The sequence below is a fragment of the Quercus lobata genome, chromosome 10 (assembly GCF_001633185.2).
Source record: "Quercus lobata isolate SW786 chromosome 10, ValleyOak3.0 Primary Assembly, whole genome shotgun sequence".
Taxonomy (NCBI): Eukaryota; Viridiplantae; Streptophyta; class Magnoliopsida; order Fagales; family Fagaceae; genus Quercus; species Quercus lobata.
Window position 1 is genome coordinate 8,657,567 of NC_044913.1, and position 24,137 is coordinate 8,681,703.

The window sequence follows — 24,137 nt, forward strand, 5'->3', positions numbered from 1 at the left end:
TCCTGTAATAATTTGACGTAAAAATTTTGAAAATACAATTTCTCTTTAGTGAATGATGAACCATGATTGTGGGTTTTCAGTACTGTGCTTTGCAAAATTTCCATTCGTGGGGTGGGGGCAAGAGAGATGATTGGGTTAGCCCTTAGGTTGGACTTGGGACAAGCATGGAAGGGTGGGCCTATTTGGTTTCTGGTGGATCATAATTTGTATGGAACCTACCGATTTCGGGCGAAGTGTTAATTATGGAAAATGATATGTGCACAAAAATTGTGAGAAAATTACTTTGATCTCCTTCTCATATATGTTTTACTTTATGCAAAATCAAAGCTTAAAAATGGAATTATTGCATAATTCTTTGTCAAAATACAGTAACACTTTGCGGTTAATATGCATTTGTATAGGTCTCAATCAAAAGGACAGAAGCATTTTGAGTGATTAACTTTGGATCACATAATTTAACACTTTTGATGAAAAGTACCATTTGGGTTCAACTTACTGGAGAGAGTTTATTTTGGAGTTTGTAGTCATTAGATGATAATTGAACGTTCAGCCAAAAAAAAAAAAAACAAAGAAGAAGAACGCATGAATAAACAGTTGAATTTATAAAAAATTTCTATGACAAATTTCTCTTAAAAACTTATAATAAAGAAGAGTAATCTCAAACGGAAAATCATCACAATACTATTACCTTTAGAATTGTAGACATATTTATTATTTTCCTTTTTTTAGATGAATTTATAATTTTCCCTTAGTGTGAGTGTGTGACGATAGCTGCATTAAAAAGTAGATAGTCGACACAAAAACTATGCTGGTAGTGACCAAAAATTAAGCAGCTAGCATTACATGAAGATTAATCAGTAATCACAATTCACAACTATAAGTTTGTCTTAATAAGCTTTAGTTGTTAAAGAAAGACTAATAAGAGTTTGTGTTTTGGTTTTACTTCCTTGAAGTTATTTCAGGAGCTACTACTTTTATATTTATATTCAAACGTACATACATATACATATACAGATAAATGTTTGTTTACAAGATAATAGATAACTATACTATTGTATTTGGATTACCTGAGAACTCTTAAATTGTGTTTTGGTTTGCTTCCTTGAAAATATTTCAAGAGTTACTACTTTTATATTTATATTCAAATGTACGTGTATATATATAAATAAAAGTTTGCTTACAAGATAACAGATAACTATGTTATTGTATTTTGATTACATGTGAAATCCTAAACACTATTAGATTGCTTTGGAAGTATTTGGATTATATGAGAACTCCTAAATACTATCAGATTGGTTTGGAGATTCCAGTGGTTGAGATTGATGATAATCCAATGCCTTGATTTTAAATGTAAATAATGTTGTCTCAATAGTTGTCAGTACAACTAAAAAAATCTCTTTAGGAGCTCTCTCAGACCAGGTCTATCCATGCTTTCTTTCTGGCAATCATGCTGTGATTTAACAGACCAGGTTTATTCATGAGCACCCCCTAATATTTTAATTAACTTGTAATATAGCAATAATGATGGCCAGGGAAAAAAATAATACTATGTAAAATCATGGGTGGGGAAAAAAAGAAGCTGATAAGGTTATGGCATATGGCCACGCATGAGACAGCTTTACTAATGAAAAATAAATAAATAAATAATCTAACTTAGGATAAAGGATAAAAGTTATCGGTTTCCAGAAAAAAATTATGGATTTTTTTTTTGAGACAATAAAAAAAAATTATGGATTTAGGTGGTTTATTTAATAAAATTCTCAAGAATTATTATTACCATAAAAGTCGATTTTCCCATGAAACGAGAGAATTGAAATTCCTACACTTATGGTAAAAATTTGTCATTTGCCACGTTTCTTGCTTTCATGAAACGCATTGTGTTTAAATATTCACATGAATTTCTATCAAATAACATTGCGTTTCTTACAAAAATTGAACAAAAAAAATAACATGCAACATATACCAGGTCTAGGAGTAGGACTAGGAATAAACTATTCTCTGCACAGACAAAAAAAGAAAAGAAAAGAAAAAGATTTCTTTCTTCACTTTTCTATTAAGCCTAGGAATATGCATGCTTCTTATGACTTAAAAAAAAAAACATCTGCACTGATGTTGTGAAATAAATTATTAAAAAGCTAGTTGCCTAACCTCACATTGTTACTTACAAATTTGCCTCTTTCCAATTTTTTTTAGAAGTTTCTCAGAGAGCTTATTCTCAGTGGCATTATTGAGTATTGCCCTTTATAGTTTATATAAGCAAATGATTTTGAATCTTGAGCTGTCTGACTGATGGACATTCAACAAAGGTTGTCCATATAGAAAGTTTACTGGATTGGGGAAAAAAATGTCACTTTAAAGAAGAAAACAAATAAGTAACACTATTATGGCTGTCTTAGCCATATAAAAGAAGTGCTCATTACTAATTAGAGTTACCTTGAAAAAAAGGGAGCAATACTAACCAAAATTAATAATAATGAAGTACATAAAGAAAACATAATAGATGTCATGCGCATCATATTCAGCTAAAAAATGTGAGGGAATTAGAGGGTTTAACGAGAGTAGATCATTTTCCAAACATAATAGAGATAACAATCTTGAAGGAAAGAATAACCTTAATTAAGTGATACTAATAAGAGAGATTAAACATATGAATACACTTTTGACTTAACATATTAAACAATCAGTTAAGTAATAAAGTTATTATGTAATAATATCTACAATTATGTTGTGTGGTTACCACACATCATGTGGAGCCAAATGGGCCATGCTTGAAGAAGTTCCGTAGTAAAATGAGAAACTGTTTTTTGAAATGAAATTTGATCTAACAGTTGACAAGCAGTTGATTAGAAATTAGAAAACCTTTCTCGTTGGGATTTTTTACTCATGCTTGCTCAATTATTGCTCAAAAGCAAGCATGCATGAGCAAGCATGCATCTAACACTTCTTTTTATGTGCTTAAAACCGAAAAGCCTTAAATTACCTAGACTACAGTCAGTACTGTTTTTAGAAGTAAATAGTTCATAAAAAAAATATTATCAATTATATGCGATTGTGTTTTACCGGACAGAGACAAAAGTTGCTTTGATTTTGATTTTAAAATGGAGAGATTTTAACAATTACATGGTGTTGAGGCTGATTAGTACCAGTATATGCCATCAAAAAGAGAGTAAAAACAAAAGGACTAGAAAGTTTAGGAAATTCGTTTTCCACCAGATTCTATTTTCTGTCTTTTGAGCCAGACTAAGTTAAGAACATTCTTGCTTTGTAAGTTGGAACTTGTTTTTCAGCAATTGATCTAACTTCGGAACTTCGAATTTAACCTTCTTTTTTCTCAATTTCAATAGATACAAAAGAAAAACCTTGTAAATATTTTCAAAACCTTTATTTTTTAAGGTAACTATCATACTTCAACTCATAAGTTCACTCAAAAGAATGCTAATACTATTTACGTAACTAATTCAACACTTATTAATCAGGTCCAGCAGCGAGTTTTTTATTTGTGTTTTTTTAATCCTCTTGCAATTAAAATCTTAATGCTAAGAGAATGCTAATAAGACTTCCGCCAATGCATTATTTGAAAAAAGGACGAAGAAAATCCAAACAATTAGTGATCATTCTAAATGGAACAGTCCAGCATGCAAAAACAATTACAGGAGTTTGGCAGATAAAGATCGAAAACAAATAATTACATCCACACATACATGGACCAATAACTACAATAAGAAATTTTTGATGGCATATGATCACCTCCATGATAAGGGTTTCGACCCTCTTAAATAGTATGCTTTCTTAGAAGGTCTACTGCCTTCTTCATGTAGAACTTGGTCGTCATTTTTCGTGGCTGAGGATTCACTTCTGTCACTTGACATTGATAGAACTGGAGCAGATGTAGATATTGTGGACAACTCTTGATGATTTGTTAATTGGGGCAAAAATCCTGGCGATTCATAAATGGCACAATGAAGTATTATTCTAAGTCATATATAAGGTGCATCTAAATGGAAACAGAGAGTAACCTACCATAAAACTCTTCTAAAATTTTATAATTGTACACAAAACGTTTAAGTGCAAGGCCACATTTTAGTCAATTTATTTTTACCATATAAGAAAAATGTAAGGTAAAGTGCCACATGCATGTCACTAAGGGTAAAATTATTTCTTTTTGGCTCTTTGATTACAGGAATGAGTTTCACTAGAGAAGACCGGCTCTCATTTTTGAGTGGATGTCATTTATCAGACGTGTAATGTACTAGATAGGATGCAAAAGATAAGATTGTACCTTGTGTGGCAGCTTCTTGGAACTTCTCTCTCATGATTCTGACAAATTTGAATAAACCATTGGTTTTATTCAACTCATAGATCAACTCTTTGGTGTCATTCAAGTGTGGATCACAATCTAACACTGACGTGATAGAAAATATATGAATATCTAATCCGTACGTCACTGGAATATATTTAACACTAGGACATGACCAATAACAGGTCTATATAACTTACAGGTGTAAGTATCATTTGCATAGCGAACAGTGAGAGAGTACTCCTCATTTGGATTTCTCGAATTTATGTTCTTGAAGGTGAATTTTACCCCTAGAGAACAAAAGACTTGTAAGTGAATCACTCTTGATAAAAACAAATACATAAATAAAAGCGCATGATTTTGAATTTCAATTACCATGTCCAGCTTCAACATGGAAACCAAGAACCCTATTGTACCACAAAATTGCTTCTTGTGTTTCACTTTTACACTCAACATCTTTGTTACTCTTTTCTTCAGATGCTGCCAAAGCTGTTGATGGTACAAAATGAGAGAAAATGATCAGAGAACAAGTGGTAATCTAGACCATCCTTTACTTCACAATACAGATTCAGATTTATAAACAAAACCAATATATATCAATGTTCACAAAATGGTTTAGACCAAAAAATAAATAGAAAAGTGTGTACAGCACAGAATTTCAACTATTGTACAAAATCAAGATATATTACCCATGACAGTCCAAACTACAATAAGACTTTCAACTGGCTGCTAGATGGTTAGAGATTCTTAAGAAGTTTCAGTGTCACCACATGGCCGACTCAAAATTTTAGTGTAATTAAATACCACTGAGATATTCATACATATATGAGTCCATACTGCAAATTGCAATTAAACATGTAAACACAATGTAATAGGTGCCAGAACTTGAAAAGAAATATATAAGTTGTCTAACATAGTCATTGAGGAACCAAGATTCACACACCTTTAAAATACCAGTTAGATAAAGTGAGAAAACCATTACCATCACTCTTAAGAACTCATAACCAATATATATGGAAATTCTTGCAGATACGAAACAATAACATATAATTGAAAAAGGAGGAAACAATAAGAGTAACGAAGTAATATTGCTCTTGAGAAATGAGAATAGCAAAATACTTCAAATCAAACACTAACATGTGGTGACCCCATCATAAGGCCATGTCTCCCACTAGTCATGGTTGCCCTCACAACTGTAAAACCACAAACTAAAACCCAACTCGCCACATAATATATACAGGCACCACTGAGACCCAGCTAATGATATTCTCATGGATGATTTTTTGCCTATGGATCGAATCAACTGGCATATCAACCAATAAGGGGAAGATTAGAAAAGAGGTGCAGGTAACATGAATTAACAATCACAAGCCCCACAACTATGATATATAATCCCTCTTCAAAAGTGATACGATTGATCTCTTTCCACATCAGACTCCTAGTAGTTCAAATATACCAAAGAATGAATTTGGTGTTCTTGGGCCAGGCGGTAGAGCTAACTAAAAACTAGTAGAGAACTAAAGTCTCCATATATTAGTTTCAGAAATAGAATATCTGCTCCAGATTGAACTGAAGACCAAATAAATAACATCATAATTCCTCAAATGGGGAATGATGAATCTGCACACGATTCCTACCAGTGGACCCTTAGAGACCAATATTTTCAAATCCTACAGAATAAAAATGTCTCCTTATGACCTTAATTCATCATCCATGACTTACATAAAAGTTGATTCGCAGCAAAAATGCAAAATATTGACAACGAACCTACTTTCTTTTCCTCCATAGATAATTGAAAACCAACTGGGCAAGGATGAATATTGGGTACATAACTACTATCTTCAAATCCATAACACACTATAAAACCAGATGTTTCATGACCAATCCATTACTCACTGACTTCATCTAAATCCTACACAAGTAAATAATTTCATAATTCCTCAAACAGGGAATGATGAATCTGCACATGATTCCTACCAGTGGAACCTTAGAGGCCAATATTTTCAAATCCTGCAGAATTAAGAATGTCTCCTTATGACCTTAATTCATCTTCCATGACTCACATAAAAGTTGATTCGCAGCAAAAATGCAAAATATTGACAACGAACCTACATTCTTCTCCTTCATAGATAATTGAAAACCAATTGGGCAAGGATGACTATTGGGTACAAAACTACTACCTTCACATCCATAACACGCTATAAAACCAGATGTTTCAGGATTAACCCATTACTCACCGACTTCAACTAAATCCTAAACAAACATTAGATGATGCATACATATAACTTACAAAAAAACAAACAAGCAACACGATGAGAGGAAAGTACCAAGAGAATGTTGAGATATAATTGCAGCATATTGATCCCTCTTTGCACTCTGTACTTGCACATTTCTTTTAAGCTCTTCTACTCTAGCTCTTTGAGCAGCAATTGAGTCCATTATCGCCATCCGCTTCGCCTCTTTCCGGGTCTTCACTACATTACAATATTAACAAAAGAAAATAGAAAAAAAAATACACACAAAGTTTAAAACTTGATAAAAATCACTTCTTCTTTTTTTTTTTTTTCAAATAAAAATACACACCATCAATTTATTAAATTGACTAAAAAAATAAAAACAAAATTCAAGTTCTTTCAAAATTTTCAAATAATCAAAATTACCTGCTAGGGCTTTTACCATATCATCCTCTGCCTCTCTGAGTTTAGCTTTAAGTTCCCCTAATTTTCCTAAACAATCAAAATCAAAAGTAGAATTTAAACTAAAATTTCTTAACCAAGGCGACATTTTTTGCAACCAAAAAACCCTAATTTGAGCTAGGCTCACAGAGTCTCAGACCCAAAAAGATCAAAACCCTAATTTCGCAGAAATGAGAAGGAAACACTTTAAAAAAAAAAAGCACATGGTCGTGAAGCAAACCTTGGTTTTGGGCGGTTTGTTGAGCTCTGGATTTGATGGATTGGAGGGAATTGCGAAACGACGACGCGTAAGAGTCGATCTTCTGTTGGTGGATCTGTATCTCTCTTGCGCACGTCAATCGCAGCGACTCCATCTTCGTCCGTACTGGCTCCTCCGCAGCTTGCGTCTCCATTTTTCTCACGGACACGAACGCGCACGCGCAGTGAGAGACACAGAGAGAGAGAGTGTGTGTTTTGTTTTGAAATGAAATGAAATTTTTGCTTTTAGCCCGCCATTTTTGTTTTCAATTTTCCTTTCTTTTTTAATCTCTTGGGAGTTGGAGTCGCTCGGATATGAGTGAAGTAGGTCCATGGGCATGGGTTCGGGTCGGGTTGTGACAGTAGATAGATTATGTATATTTCATGTATTATAAAATAAAAATAAAAATAATTGGACTTTTGTAAACTAAGCACTTTTTCTTTATTAATAAATTATTATAATTTTCATATAATATATTTATAAAAGAAAGTTCATGTAATATGCCTAAATTATATTTTAAATTTCTATATTCATCAAAAATAATTCACAAAATACCAAAATAACTCAAACTAAAAAAATCAAATAATAAAATAAGTTCATATATATGGTGGGTAAGTTAGGTCAAATAGGTTGAAAAAAACTATCAACTCAAACTCAACTCAGCCTAATGCTTAAAATTAAATTATAATCCAATCTAATCCATAACCCATGAAAATCAACAATGTATTTTTTTTTTTAAATAATTACCCCCCCCCCTCTTTTTTACAATAGATGGTAACATATATTATCTATGTTCCTATATTTTGTATAGCTGATCCGTAATCTCAACAAAAAAAAAAAAAAAAAGTATTGCTGATCTGTAATATTTTTGTCGTGCCCGGTACCAAATTCTTTGTGTTTCTACAATTTATTATCTAATCAACTTCCTTTGAATTATTCAATGTTTATTATTATTTTGATTTCTAGCTCTTTGAAATTAAAGAGGTGTGGATGATTGATGGACAGGTTTTTTTAGTTATTACATCTTGTATTTTTTTCTCCTTTTTTTTCTTTTTTCTTTTTTGCTGAATATCTTGCATTGTGTACTTGAATTTGCATTTGTTCAAGGAGTAGTTAGTTTATATTTTATATCCCCTCCATCCAAATTGGTCATATAATTTATGTCACTGAGTGGTTGTTATTTTATGAAATATATTATTGAATTTCTTGTAGAGCACCTACAGCCTACAGCTGACTAAGTGTATACTATATAGTGAGTGTATAATGCATTTACTGTATAGTCATATAGTGTACAATAAATTTTTTTGAAAAAAAAAATTTTTGAGTTCTGGCCCAAAAGGCCCAACAGGAAAAAAAAAAAAAAAAAAAAAAACCCGAATTAAACCAAAAAAATGAATTTGTTTTTGTTTTTTTTTTTTTCATAATCAATGAATGATAATCCACAAAGCACAAGATTTTTAGGACCAGCAACATAAAATATATATTTCACTCAGCATAAAATCCATCAAAGAACTTTTTTTTTTTCCAATTTTTGGGCCTAGCCCATTAGTGGGAGTGGCAGCCCAAATTCAGCTAAACCTTTTTCACACTTTGGGCCCACATGGCTAAAACTTCTTGCAAGCTAACCAACGTGGAAGTCCATTATGGATGGGAATCATGGGATCTATTCATGACAGGAGATATAAATGAAAAGAGCTATTTAAGAACAATTTAAGACTAATTAGTAAGAAAACTTGTTTGCGTTCATTTATTTACAAATATTTCGTTTGGGAGTTTATAAGCCAGTCAAGTTTAAGTTCAAATTTAAGCTTAATTATACAAATTAAGTTTAAACATAATAATGTGTTTATAAACAAACTTAAGAAACACCAAAAAATGGTACCATGGATTTGGCGGATCAAAAAAGACCTGACAATAAATGGTGCCCAAATAAGAAAAAACTTCCTCTTCAAAGTTGCATACTATTTGTCAAAAAAAGAACTTAAACAGATTCGTAACCTGTGGGATAGCTTATTTGTCTTTGTTTGCATACTATTTTTTATTCATTGTAATGTTTTGAGTGATACTACCATAAGAAATGAAATTCTCCGTTTGATTAGATGATGTTAATTTATTCATTTATATTTTATACCAATAGACATTTGATACAAGGCTCATTTATTTGATCATTATTGTTAGTTATGCTTGAATTGAATGCTTTGATTGGGTTTTTATTGATTTTTGCAGGTAGACTTTGGCTTTGGGATTTTTTTTTTTTTTTTTCCTTTAATAAAACAGAGTCAAACTCAGAGGATGGTTGGTAAGTGATTTTTTTTTTTATTTGGAGAAATTTTTTATTTATTTTTACTTTGATTCATTTACCTTTTGTAAATTCTGTGATTGAATTGTGAAACCTGGTAGTACTAGATTATCCTCCTGTGATGCAGTTGATAATTGATTAGTGTCAGCAAAATACAGTAGTGTGTATATGTGTGCATCGAATTAGTTTTGACTAAAGCCAGATCAAAAATTATAGTTGGTAGAGAAAGCAGTCAATATTTGATGATACCAAAATCAAGACAAAATAAACATAAGTAACAGAAAAGACTCAAGCGCAAAGGAGCCCTGCAGTAAATTTAGATATGACTCATGTCATTGAGCTGATCTCACCTCTAATATTTATGATAAACCTTAAAAAAAGATTGTTAAATCATAACGGTTTATTTTATGGAAAACACTTACGAGTAGCTTATCTAAAAATAAGAAAACACTCATTAATTAGTAAAAACATCTAACCCTATCTTCCAATGTAAGCCTTGATTTTATTTTTCTTGAGACTTTTAGGCCACAAACTCTTGCTTTGTGACCTTTGCTATAAATACTTGAAAGAAAGTATGGTCATTTTAATTGGATTTGATTCATCATCCTAGAGACATAGCTGGGCCACTAGCTGACCTTCCTTGGGCTGTAGAATTTGCCGTTCCTGTGAGGAGGACTCTGTGTAACTCAAGCATTTATTTGTGTTAGAGATATATTAGCCCATTAGCATAAGCCCAAGCTTAATTCTACTTTGTGTGCAAGCCAAGTCTTCTACTTGTACTAGAAGTCTGTTAGTCTAGGGTTTATTCTGCTATATATACACATGTTATGATTTATTGTAACACAGGATTTGTACTAAACTCTAATATATTATTAATGTAGCCCTTTAGGGTTTCCTCCGTGGATGTAGGCCGTTAGGCTGAACCACGTAAATCTCGTGTGTTATTGTGTTTTATACTTTATGCTTTCGCTTCCGCATCCATACTAGCATATTCAACATGGTGTATCAATGCTAATATTTAACATGGTATCAGAGCCACCTTCCTGTGGCCATGGTTTTCTGTCCTTACGGTATATTTAAGAGCAATCTTTGTCTTCCTCGGTGTTTTTTTTTCGCTGCGTTCATCTTCTTTGGCTTCCTATTGCTACCATCAAAACTCTCCGGTACAGTCAAGCCACCGTTAGAAGTCGTATCAACACTGCAAGACCATTGCCTTCCTCAAACTACCGTCACAGAGCCAAATTTCATTCAAAGGATCTTCTCAACCTTATCAAATCTCAAGATTTCATCAAGTTTCCATCTTGAGTTTGAGAGGGGGTGTTAGAGATATATTAGCCCATTAGCATAAGCCCAAGCTTAATTCTACTTTGTGTGCAAGCCAAGTCTTCTACTTGTACTAGAAGTCTGTTAGTCTAGGGTTTATTCTGCTATATATACACATGTTATGATTTATTGTAACACAGGATTTGTACTAAACTCTAATATATTATTAATGTAGCCCTTTAGGGTTTCCTCCGTGGATGTAGGCCGTTAGGCTGAACCACGTAAACCTCGTGTGTTATTGTGTTTTATACTTTATGCTTTCGCTTCCGCATCCATACTAGCATATTCAACATGGTGTATCAATGCTAATATTTAACAATTTGCTTGGAGTGGGTTAGTCATTAGGCTTTTCTTTTGCGGGGTTTTTTTTGGGAAACACGAGAGGTGAGAGCAATAGGAAAAATGGACAATCTTACAAAGCATTGGCAAAGAATGTCCTTGAACACCAGAGAGGGTGAAGAGCTGGGTTTGGATGATGAGTTATCAACTAAGAAATTTACCATGGCAGCAAAGTTTTTCACTAGGCGGGCACTAAACGTTGAGGCAGTGACAAGAACGTTTAGTCCACTGTGGAGATCTGGAAGGGTTTTGAGGTGAGGAAAAGTAGTGATCATGTGTTACTATTTACGTTTGAAAATAAGGAAGAGGTGGAGAGGATTATGAGCAACGCTCCGTGGAGCTTTGATAAACATCTTGTTGTATTGCAGTGGTATGACAAGGAAACCCCCATCAAGGACTTAAACTTTGATAAAATACCGATATGGGTTCAGCTCCACGATATCCTGTTAAGATTCATGAACAAAGCAGTGGCTGAAAAACTATGTGCGGTAGTTGGAACGATTTGGCAAGACATTGATGAGGGTGAGACGGATGGTGGGAGCTTTCTGAGGATGAAGGTCTTCATTGATGTAAATAAACCTTTGTGCAGAGGGAGACTAATATCGCTACCACATGGTGAGCAAAGTTGGGTGTCTTTTAAATACGAAAGACTACCCAACATTTGCTATTGGTATGGGTGCCTAAACCATGGGGATAGGGACTGTGATCTATGGGTGGAAAGTGAAGGTAGTCTTACTAAGGAGAGCCAAGCATATGGGGCATGGATTCGTGCTTCTCCATTTGCGAAGGGTAGAAACTCGGTGGTGAAGTATCCGGGCTTGTATGTGGCCAAAAAAGCACAACAAAAACAGAGTGTGGAGGAGCGTGGGATGAAATCGCCGGCTGAGCTGAACGGTGTCCAAACTTCGACAATGGTGCATGCTCAAACCAAGGCTTTAGCGAAATTTCAGGAAGCATTAAATGGAAGATCAACTGAGTCTGAAACAGGGGATACGTTGTTTGAGTTGGTGAGATCAGATGGCCAAGATTTAAGGGATAGTTTCGAGGAAAGGCTAAAAGAGATAGACGAGGAAATGGGAAGATTTGACAAGGTTAGGGGCGAGTTTTCAGGGGACAATCTAGAAAGGAAAAAGGTGGTAACAAAGGTTCTAAAGCTAGCTAAAAAAGCTGACGAGCCTACTCCCAAAACAGCAGAAAGGCATGATGATAAGCCGGATAGACATGCAGAAAATATAGCTACTGCAAATAGCTTACCTCAGTCACGGGTGCATGAGCCTGCTATTAAGGTTCCTTCATTGCCCCGGCTGCACGAGGAGAGCTTGGAAACGGCTGGAGCAAATGAAGAAAGCAACGGCTCCATGCAAAGTCAGCTTGAGGTGTGCATGTCTAGCGCCATAAAGTAGTCCGTAACAAGCAGAAATGTAAAGGACTTAAAGCAATATGAGCCAAGCATGATTGAAAAAAGGACGAAGCAGTCTTGTTTGGTGGCCCAACCTTTAATCTTAAGCAATGGGCCTCTCACAGACCCCAAGCCCATTATGAAGTCTGAGAAGCCTCTTGACCCAATGTCACTTAAACCCACTTGGGTTAGGAGAGCCCGCAACATAAAAGAGACCCATAGTGAAACAATAATGTTAGACAGTGAAGACTGTAGGAAGCCAATCCAGTCTGAAGATTTTCGTCCCTTAAAGCGATAGGCAGTGAGCAACGATGATGTCCCAAACCTTACCTAAACGGCGGTGGCTGGCAACCAGCCACGCCGATCACCATGAATTGCATAAGTTGGAACTGCCGTGGATTGGGGAGACCACGTGCAGTTCTTGAACTCACTGAGATGGTGAAAAAATACTCCCCTTCAATAATTTTTCTCATGGAAACTAGATCAAAAGATAGTACTCTAAAAAATCTCAGGTCAAAACTGAACTTGGAAAATGTTCACATTGTCTCTCGGCACAACACAGGGGGCGGCTTAGCTTTGTACTGGAAGAATGGGACTGATCTTCATATTCTTGACTCTTCTCCTTCTCACATAGATGCAGTAGTCAATTCGGGAGTAGATGACGCTTGGCGGTTCACCGGTTTTTATGGAAACCCGGTAACAGTCAACCGGGAACACTCTTGGATACTTCTTAAGCATTTATGCCTAAAAATGGATCTTCCTTGGCTCTACTTAGGAGATTTTAATGAAATCATCAAGGCAGAAGAAAAAATAGGTGGTGCTCCTCGTAGGGAAAGGCAAATGGCAGATTTCAGAGTAGCTCTTGATTTCTGTGGTTTATGTGATTTGGGGTATGTTGGCTCTCCCTATACATGGTGTAATAACCAATTTGATGGGGTGGTAACTTGGATTAGATTGGACAGGGGAGTAGCTACAACGGCTTGGACACAGCTTTTTCCTTCAGTCAGAGTTCATCACATTGCAGGTTCGCTATCGGATCATTGCCCTCTGTGGGTGTGCTCGGATGACGAGAATGTTAGATTTTACAAGAAGGGAAGACCTTTCCGCTTTGAGGCAGTTCGGATGACTGATGATCGTTGCGATGGTGTGATTAAAAATGCTTGGGTTGGGAATACCTTAATCAATCCAATGGAAAGGCTGGTGGGGAAAGTTGATGTTTGTCGTTCCTCGCTTCAGACTTGGAGCAAACTTTCTTTTGGTAACATACGTAGACTATTGAATCAAAAGAAAAAGCTTCTTGCTCAAGCCGAAGCATTGTCCATGTCTGGTAGGAATCATGATCAGGTCAAAATCCTTTGAGGCGAGGTTTATGAGCTGATGGTTAAAGAAGACTTTTTATGGCACCAGAGGTCGAGAGTGGATTGGCTGAAGGCAGGGGACATGAACACCAGCTATTTTCACAGCCGTGCAAATCAGAGAAATAGAAAAAATTTCATATCCAAATTGGTGTTAGAAGACGGTTCAATTATGGAGGAAGATCAAGGTATCGGGGAAGCCTTGGTGGGATATTTCGACAATTTGTTTAAAGCTACCCCTTCCTCCAACCTCGACTCTCTTCTTCATGGTATTGAACTGAAGGTCACAGCTCAAATGAATTCAGAATTAACTCGGCCTTTTTCTGCGCTTGAGGTGGAACAATTCTTGAAACAAATGAAGCCTTTGACAGCCCCTGGTCCAAACGGTATGCCTCCTCTTTTCTTTAAATCTTATTGGAGCATTGTTGGAAATGATGTAATTGAAGCTTCTTTATCTGTTTTGAACAATGGTGTAATGCCTGCTAATATAAATCATACTTTCATTTCTCTCATACCTAAAATAAATGCCCCTACCAATCCTAAAGACTTCCAGCCCATTAGCCTTTGCAATGTCATATATAAAATAATCTCCAAAACAATTGCTAATCGCCTTAAAAAAATCATCCCCAAACTTGTGTCGGAAACTCAAAGTACATTTATGTCCGAACGCCTTATCTCAGACAACATTCTCATTGCCTATGAAACGTTACACCACCTTAAAAATAGAAGGAAGGGGAAGTCGGGTCTAATGGCTTTGAAATTAGACATGAGTAAAGCTTATGACAGGGTTGAGTGGAACTTTCTAGAAAAAATCATGGAGCGTTTGGGCTTTGACAACAAATGGATTTCCCTTGTTAGTTGCTGCATTAGAACTGTATCTTTTTCCATTATGGTGAATGGCGAACCTCGTGGATTGATCCACCCTAGTAGGGGTCTCCGCCAAGGAGACCCTTTATCACCTTACCTGCTCCTTTTATGTGCAGAAGGGCTTCATGCCTTGATCCAGCAAGCAGAAAGCAGTGGAAAACTCCATGGAGTGTCCTTGTGTAGAGAGGGGCCGAAGGTGTCTCATTTGTTCTTCGCCGATGACAGTTTGCTATTTTGTCAAGCAAACGACAATGATTGCCAGTCGGTGTTGGACATTCTTCGCACATATGAACAAGCTTCGAGACAACAAATCAACCGGGGTAAAACTCAATTGTTTTTTAGCTCAAACACAAAGCAGCCCACCCGCAACAAAATTTCAGATTTGTTTGGTGTTCCAACGGTTTCCCAATACGAAAAATATTTGGGCCTTCCATCCTTTGTTAGGAGAGCAAAAAAGCAAAGTTTTAGTTACATCAGGGAGAGAGTTTGGAGTAAAATCAAAGGGTGGAAAGAAAAACTTTGTCCCAAGCCGGTCGTGAAGTCCTCATCAAATCTGTCCTTCAAGCAATGCCAACATTCACTATGGGGTGTTTCAAGCTTCCCAAGAGCCTTTGTAAGGATATTGAATCTTTGATACGAAAGTTTTGGTAGGGCTATACGGGGGAGGCCAGAAAAATCCACTGGGTAGCTTGGAACAAGCTTTGCTTGCCAAAATCTCAAGGAGGTTTGGGGTTTAGAGACATTGAAAATTTCAACCTGGCTTTATTGGGCAAACAGGTTTGGCGCCTCCTTCATAACACCGACTCTTTGCTTTATAAAGTCTTTAAAGCTAAATTCTTCCCTAACTGCTCCATATTAGACACTAATGTGAAGCTTTATGGGTCCTTTGCTTGGCAAAGCATCCTCAAAGAAAGGGAAATTGTCAAAAGTGGTTCAATTTGGCGTATTGGCGATAGGAGGCAGGTTCGTATTCGTGGTGATAAGTGGCTGCCTGACAAGTGTGCGAGTAGAGTGCTATCTCCTCAGAAAAATCTGCCCATCAATGCTCGGGTCTATGCAATCATTGACGAAGATGCCCATTGCTGGGATGAAGATCGTGTATGTGTCGAATTCTCCCCCCAAGAAGCTCAAACCATTCTGGGGATTCCCCTCAGCTCTCGCCAAGTCCCTGACACACTTATTTGGGTAGGTTCTACATCTGGGAAGTACACGACAAAGAGTGCATATAAATTACTCTCTAGGACTCCGACTGTTGGACCATCAAACCCCTCAGCTCACAGTAGTTCCTAGAACCATATTTGGGATTTGGAAGTTCCAAATAAAATTAAACATTTTATTTGGCGAGCATGCCGCGAATCTCTCCCCACAAAGAAAAATATGTTCATCAAGAAAGTTACTCGAAACGCTGTCTGTGATCTTTGCCATGTTGGTGTTGAGGATGTGATTCACGCGTTGTGGGGCTGTCAGGTCCTAAAAGAAGCTTAATGGGAAGAACCATATCTCAGGAATCAGTTGGCTGCGCAGTTCGTGGATTTCAGGGACTTATGGCTTGGGATTATAAGCAACAATGATCATTCCTTGGCAGAACGGTTTGCATATGTTTCATGGAGTATATGGCACAATCGTAATGCTCTTAGATTCAAGACTTCCTGCATTCCATATAAAAAAATCTATGCTGACATGCAAGACCGATTCAAGGAGTTTCGTTCAGCCAAAATCTCAACAAAGTTAGTGAGCCAAGATTCAATGGTTCAACCCACAAAATCTGAACCCATTCACTGGAAGCCACCTCGGAGCCCTTTTTGCAAAATTAACTTCGACGGTGCTTTGTTCCAGGACCAGAAAACGGCGGGTATTGGAGTGGTGATAAGGAATTCTGGTGGCCATGTCATTGGTGCACTCTCAGATAGGATTTTCCTCCCTGCAACAGTGGACGAAGTTGAGGCCTTAGCCTGCAGAAAAGCAATTTCCTTTGCTTTGGAGCTTGGCGTTGAGAAAGTAGTTTTTTGAAGGTGATTCTAATATTATTATTCAGGCTCTCAATGCAAACTCTATCTGTGTCAGCTCTTTCGGCCATATTATTGAAGACATTAGAGTTCTTGCTCTAAATTTTGCTTCTATTTGTTTTTCTCATGTAAAAGACAGGTGAATACTGTTGCTGATAGATTGGCAAAGTTAGCAAAATATTCCCTTTGTCCTAGCTTTTGGGTTGATGGCCTTCCTAGGGATGTCCATAATCTTGTAGTTGCTGACAGGTGTTTCTGTTGATTTATTAGAATCTTGGTCTTGTTTCTCAAAAAAAAAAAAAAAAAAAAATCATTGCAAAATACAAAAAGCAAAAAAATTTATACAATATAGGATAAAAAACACTGCAATTGCATCAATCATTGCAAAATACAAAAAGTGAAAAAATTTATACAATATAGGATATAAAACACCTGCATCAATCTTTCTAAACCTTTGTAAATATACAAAATGCTATAGTAACCGTGTAAATATACACGGTTACTATAGTTTTGTAAACAATATTTTATTAATTTCTCTCTCTTCTTTGTCTGTGTTCGTCCCAGTTTGCTGCAAATCCAGCCAACACCATCCAACCACCACCACAACCCATCACAACCCATGCTATTCCAATCACAAAATCAACCAAAAACAAAGGAAAATCAAACCAAAAATCAATCCAAACCCAAAATCAAACCTTCAACGGAAAACTCAACAACTTAGAACCCAAAATCAAATTTTCAACAAAAAAACCCATCAACCCAAACCCAAATTGAAGCCACAGTCGTCACCACTACCATGGAGAGCTTGCTGCTTTATTTGCTCATGGAGAGCTTGCTGCTGCCATGAGAGAGGAGAGAAACAAGTGCTTGAGAGCTACGGCAAAGGAAAAGACAAAAAAAAAAATGAAGAGAAAAGACCGTGGGATAGGAAGTAGAGAAAAGATGCGATTTTGTGAGATAAAAAAAAGGGAAAAAAAGTAAAGAAAAAGAGGGTTAGATATTATGTGGTGGTGATTAAAAGTGAGTGGGAAAGGAAGCTTCTTAGTTTGCAAATATCTTTACAATATGATTTAATTACAAAAGAGTAATTAAGTTTTTTTTTTCCCAAACAAAGTTGATGATTTTATTTGGAATTTTATTAAAGTCTATATTAGATTTTTTTAATTCAAATTAGTACTTGTTTTTAACTAAAATTTTATATCATTCATCATGCTAATAGTAAATAATATATATATATATATTTATATCTATCTATCTGGTGCGTAACCATGAAACGACACATCGAAATATTTCATTAAAGGCAGTATGATGGTCAGAGACACCAATTTGTCGGCAGTCGTTGAAGCCACTATTTTGGTGGTTTGGCCATCGGTGCTGGCGATACGGTTGGCGAAGACACTGATTTGGCGCCGGTTACTAGAACCACTATTCCAACAGTTTGACAACTAGACCTTCAACACAAGTGGCTCTATTGGCCGAGTCATTGGTTTTGGTAATTTACTTGAAATATAAGTTTAAATTAAAAAATGTATGACCATTAGAGGAAAAAAAAATTAATGAAGAATGAATATTTTAATGAAATATCTTCTAAAATAGATAAACTGATGTGGGTGTTTTGAAAAAATTGTTATATAAAATAGAAAAAATAAGTTTTTATGCTAAAATAGATAGAAAAATTTTACAAGGACTAATGTGAATGCTCTTGGTGTCCATTTGAGAACAGTTTATTTAGTTGAAACTAAAGATTTTTTACTAAAAGTACTGTAAATAAAGGTAAAAATTAATTGAATATTACAGTGAGACCCATAAATAGTACCAAAAAGTGTAGTGAGACCCATAAATAGTAGCAAAAATAAGCTAATATTGTAAATAAGCTGAAATTTTCAGCTTGTTCCAAATGCACACTTAATTAGTAAATTTTACAAATCAACACCAATTAAAAATAGAAAGTATGTGTTACGTATTTGGAGTAGACTCATGTACATAGAAATTTGGCTGTGAAGTAGGATGAGTGAAAGATGGTATAAGGTGATTCATAACACAGACACGAAATAATACCTAGCTTGGGTAAAAGTTGTAAGCAAAGGAGCAGTTTGATCTTTTTTTATAGAAGCAAAACAATAGGCTGGGAAATTCTTCCCCTCTTAAGTGAATAAACATATGCTATCAAGGCTTTTATTTACAGGAATCAAACTCATTTGGAAAATAAAAAATAAAAAATTGTACCCATTGATTATCTGTTAAAAATAGTAGCTCAAGCTTTTGGCTAATAAAACATATTTTCCGACTGATTTCTTCCTGCATCTAAAGTCTAAACATGGAACACCTAGACAATGTCTGGTCAGTCTAATTTTAAGATAATTGCTTTAGTACTCTACCAAATTGATTTTTCAAAGAGCCTAAAGTAGCTCTTATTTAATCAGCAACCACCGACACTGGTTGTCAGTTGGAGGTTGAGGTGGAGGCTTTAGGGGGAGGAGATGAATCTAAAGTTTAGATTTTTTTTTAGTTGCTTTTTAGAAACCATCATTTTAGTGGTTTTGTTAGTAAAATAATGACATGACATATTCTGAATTTATTATAAAAGAAATGTTAAAATTAGAGTGACTTTATATAATAGAATTTTCCTAAGAACTATAAAAGATCTTGATTTATATACGACAACCTCATCATCATTGTTTGCACATTTTTGCACAAAACAATAATGCTATAAAAATATTCATTCAAAACAGAAAAAATAAATAAATTAACCCATACCACACACATATCCATTTGTATCTTTACTCAAAAAAAAAAAAAACCTATGACATATGATGGCTCATGGTTTTGCCTTGGCAGAGCAGATAACGAGTTTGATTTAAAGATTTAGGATATAAATCGATTACTTATCATTTTCTTTTGTAAGAAAACAAATTATCTCCGTTTATTATGTCTAAATTTATAAAATAGGCACATTTAATTTGTACACATGATGTTTTTGCATTTTACAAGATTGTTGTCAAGCATAGAGTTCCATAGTATCATATTCCTTATACAAATATTAACAAAATAAATAATAATAATTATTATAATTATAATTTACAAAATTTGAACAAATATTAAAATAATTCTTCAATTTTTTTTTCCTTTATCACTACTAATTATGTTTGTCCTGTTTAGACCCCTTAAACCAGATTGGTTAAACTAATATATCAGCCAAGTGATTACTTAGGTTAATTATTCAGATCTAGGTCAAACAATAATAAATCATATCATGCACAGCAGTGGAAAAGTAAACAACACTACGATATGATGACTTAGGAAAACCTATGAAACGAATCGTTTCAAGGTAAAAAACTGAGAAGGATTTGACCTAGCAATTCTCAAGGTAAAACAAATCCACTATAAGAGAATTGAAATTTTTATAATTAAATTTAATCCTAAATCTATTGCTACCTCCAGTAGAAACTTACTGACACAACCACGTGCAAGTTTCGAATCCACGGACTTCTTCCCTCCTTGGATTTACTGCAACATAAGCACCCATGCTTGTGACTTTGATATTCCACTCAAATGTTTTAGATTACCCTCAGTTGTTGATCTTTGTAGAAGCAACTAGGTTCTACCACTGCTTGATTGTAGATCTTGCTCCGGTAGGCGCTTGTGTAGTTAGAAAGTACAAAACCTTTCAGCTCTCACAAAGAGTAACACACAAGTCTTCCCAAAAGTCTGAAAAACGTAGTTAGAGTTTCCCTTTTATATGTGGATAAGTTAGATTGAAGCCCTAAACGTTTTCGCAAGCTAGGCCTGATTTAAAATTCTACAGAAATTCTTTTTCTGCGACTGACTCCTCTTTTTTGCAGTCAGCTCGAACTTGAAACTTGAAACATACACCTTTGAGCATTGTCTAACACATAGACTAAACATGTTTTGTTCTCAGTTTGCTAACACATGCAAAATATGATTCTAAACATTTAATCCTAAATCTTTAGAACCTAACAATTTCCATGCGTAAGCATGGATTACAACCTGGTATAGATTTGTGAAGGAATGCAAAAAATTTAGTTGTGGTGTTTATTATATACAAAAATAAAATAAATTAATCAAATAATTCGTGAACAAACTAAAACTTAACTTGCGTTCAAAGTAAAATTAAATAAACAATATTGAATTTTTAATGCTTGAGACAACATTGAAAGCTAGAGGAGAGTCTCAAATGACCAAACACCCTCCCCTGTTCTTTGTCAAAAGACAAGAGGAAACTTGAGGTCAATAAAAAGAGAAAACAGTGCACTGTTCTTTGTCAAGGGACGAAAGAAAACTGAGGTCAATATAAGGAGAAAATAGTAAAAATAAATTAAATAATTAACAGTCAAGCATTATATCCTTTTGAGGTTTAGCACCAAGAAGAAAAGATTGGTTGCCAACAATTAATCTAGAATCAATTAATCCACATAAACAATTTTATAGCCTTCAAGTTTTAAGTGATCACTATTGGAGCCTTAAATTTAAAAAATGAGGGCTGTTTATAGTCTTTTTGTTAATTGTCGTTATTACTATTGTCTATGTGGCTAACGGAACAATGGCGTGTTATCTTTTTACTGCTAAGTGTTTTACAAAACTAACCTAGCATGATGCTGCATCGACTTTAAAAAAAGATTTAAAATAAAAACTTAAAACACCAAAACATCAAAATTCCCAAATGTAAGCCTATTGTCCATCTCCATTTTGCCTTTTTCGCCTCATCATGAATCATCCATTCTGCCAAGATTTCCATTTGCTTTATTTGAGATTTTATTGATTATGTTTTTTTTATTGGCCTTGGTTTTTGTTTTCAGATTGAAGAGGGCGAGAGTGCGTTTATTGATAAAGTTGATTTTTTCTGGGTTTTTACTACGCTAGACACCAAAGCAAGACTGGGTCTTTGTTTATCTTTTTTTGGGTGTTTTTGAACTTTCATATAATGAATATGGGTTTAGTATTTGAACTTTCAAACACCAATTTTTGGTTTTCTATTTTAGTCTTTAACTATCATTGAATCCTCTCTCTATTTTTCTCTTTCGTTTTTTGTTGAAACAATTGTATCTAAAACAAATGTGGTCCTTTAGTGCAAATAAGATATAAATTTGCATGTATATGCCAATATAGAGCTCTTGCTCACTCTTTTCCCATATGGCTTCATCATGCCTTGTGAACACTTAGATTTGGATTTGAGAAGAAGATTAAGGTTAAATTTATATTATAATCCCCGTGAAAGTAAAATTAAAGTGGAGACTTATATTAAATTTATATTTATATTAAGGGTACGTTTGGATACAGTTTATTTTGCTGAAACTGAAAACTGAAAACACTATAGCAAAATAATATTTAAATATGTGAATAGTACCGTGGGACCCATTTTTAATGAAAAAGTTGTTGAAAAGTGGAATTTGTGGGTCCGTGAATAGTGCACGGGTGCACTGTTCATCGTGGAAAAGTTAACAAATGCGGGCTAAAAAAAAAAGAAAAAGAAAAAGGAAAACACCGAAAATGAAAACGCAGACACACAGATGCTGAAACCAAACGGGTACTAAGTTCCCCTAATTTTCCTAAACAATCAAAATCAAAAGTAAAGTTAAACCAAAATTTCTTAACCATGGTGACATTATTCGCAACCAAAAAACCCTAATTTGAGCGAGGCTCACAGAGTCTCAAACCCAAAAGATAAAAACCCTAATTTTGCAGAAATGAAAAGGAAACAGTGAAAAAAAAAAAAAAACACATGGTCGTGAAGCAGACCTTGGTTTTGGGCGGTTTGTTGAGCTCTAGACTTGATGGACTGGAGGGAACTACGAAACGACGACGCATAAGAGTCGATCTTCTGTTGGTGGATCTGTATCTCTCTTTTGCAATTCAATTGCAGTGACTCCATCTTCGTTCGTACTGACTCCTCCGCAGCTTGCGCCTCCATTTTTCTCACGAACACGAACGCACATGCGTAGTGAGAGACAGAGAGAGAGTGTGTGTGTTTTGTTTTGAAATGAAATTTTTGCTTTTAGCCCGCCATTTTTGTTTTCATTTTTTTTTTAATCTCTTGGAAGTTGGAGTGGCTTGTACATGGGTGATGTAGGATGGGCATGGGTTCGGGTCGGGTCGGGACTGTAGATTACGTTCTTATATGTTTCATGTATTAAAAAAAAAAAAGGACTTTTGTAAACTATTTAAACACTTTTTCTTTAATAAATTATTATAATTTTCATATAATATATTTATAAAAAAAAAAAATCATGTAATATGTCTAAATTATATTTTAAATTTCTATATTCATAAAAAATAATTCACAAAATACTAAAATAATTCTAACTAAAAAAAAATCAAAAGAATATATGACGAGTCAAGTTGGGTCAAATAATTTGAAAAGGCTATCAACTCGAACTCGACTCAGCCTAATGCTTAAAATTAAATTATAATCCAATCAAATTTATAACTAGGGGTGTCAAATGGGTGGGTTTGGGGTGGGCATAATTGGGTTGGGTATATAAAACCTATTCACCCATTAAAACTCATTTAACTAATTGCTTCTAACCCAGACCCAACCCAACCCAACCCAGTTATAATGGATAAACCTCAACCCACCCAATTACCCAATTATCAAAATTACTAAAATGCCCCTAAAGTGAAAATAACCAAATTACTCTAAAATCTTTAAAAATGACCAAAATATTTTAATTTGCATTTTTTAAATGACACATCTACATTTAAATTTTTTAAAAAAAGCCATGTCAGAAAATTAAAAATAAAATTCTAAATTTATAATTTTTTAAAATTTAATTAAATTAAATTTTTAAATCTTAAAATCAGATATTTGTATTTGGGTTGAGACTTGAGAGAGAGAGAGAGAAAGAGAGATCTAAGATTGATTAAAGAAACCCAGTAGAGTAATAAATTAAGGAAATTAAGGATGATGATTCAAGAAACCTAGTAGAGTAATAAATCACTGATTTGTTTGAATTAATAGTAATTATTAGATTAGGATAAGAACAAAAACTTCACAGTTCTAAAACTCGCATAATTACATGAAAATACCAATCAAAGACCGTTAAGGAAATCTAGGGTTTTAGAAGATTGACATAGCGGCATGGGAATGCTCGATATCGTAGTAGCCAGTGTGGTGGCCCAAATCGTCGACGGTGACTCTGGAGCCAACGAGGTCGAGAAAAGCGAACCGTTTCTCCATGATCTTCTTGGGTTCGGCAACGGGGGAGAAACTTGGGCGGTCGACGACGTTGATTGCGGTTTTGGGGAGTAAATTGATCACGATATGCCATTTGATTTTGCACATCTAAGATTGAGGTTGAAG

The 24,137-nt window shown here is 34.9% G+C and overlaps 2 protein-coding genes across 2 annotated transcripts; one reads left to right on the top strand and one right to left on the bottom strand.

Annotated features, from left to right (window-relative positions):
* Nucleotides 1-3,545: 3,545 nt before the first annotated feature.
* Nucleotides 3,546-7,493, bottom strand: LOC115964099 (kinetochore protein SPC25 homolog). The gene is made up of 7 exons (XM_031083421.1): nucleotides 7,214-7,493; nucleotides 6,958-7,023; nucleotides 6,625-6,771; nucleotides 4,673-4,786; nucleotides 4,498-4,587; nucleotides 4,280-4,402; nucleotides 3,546-3,937 (listed from the first exon to the last, which is right to left on the bottom strand). Exons 1-7 carry the CDS (start codon nucleotides 7,383-7,385, stop codon nucleotides 3,744-3,746), a joined length of 906 nt encoding a protein of 301 aa, XP_030939281.1. The 5' UTR covers nucleotides 7,386-7,493; the 3' UTR covers nucleotides 3,546-3,743.
* A 5,467-nt stretch (nucleotides 7,494-12,960) lies between these two features.
* On the top strand, nucleotides 12,961-16,103 carry LOC115964299. The gene is made up of 3 exons (XM_031083638.1): nucleotides 12,961-13,935; nucleotides 13,999-15,213; nucleotides 15,465-16,103. The coding sequence occupies exons 1-3, from the start codon at nucleotides 12,961-12,963 to the stop codon at nucleotides 16,101-16,103; spliced, it is 2,829 nt and encodes a 942-aa protein (XP_030939498.1).
* The last annotated feature ends 8,034 nt before the right edge of the window (nucleotides 16,104-24,137 follow it).

Bases quoted from the DNA above. Each gene is read 5' to 3' on its own strand.
- LOC115964099 (XM_031083421.1), bottom strand. From the start codon at position 7,385: ATGGAGACGCAAGCTGCGGAGGAGCCAGTACGGACGAAGATGGAGTCG. The intron at 7,024-7,213 runs GTTTGCTTCACG...TTGATTGTTTAG, and splicing joins ACAAACCGCCCAAAACCAAG to GAAAATTAGGGGAACTTAAA. The intron at 4,403-4,497 runs GTAAGTTATATA...CTATCACGTCAG, and splicing joins TGCAAATGATACTTACACCT to TGTTAGATTGTGATCCACAC.
- LOC115964299 (XM_031083638.1), top strand. From the start codon at position 12,961: ATGAATTGCATAAGTTGGAACTGCCGTGGATTGGGGAGACCACGTGCA. The intron at 13,936-13,998 runs GTCAAAATCCTT...TTATGGCACCAG, and splicing joins CTGGTAGGAATCATGATCAG to AGGTCGAGAGTGGATTGGCT. The intron at 15,214-15,464 runs GTTTCCCAATAC...AAGTTTTGGTAG, and splicing joins ATTTGTTTGGTGTTCCAACG to GGCTATACGGGGGAGGCCAG.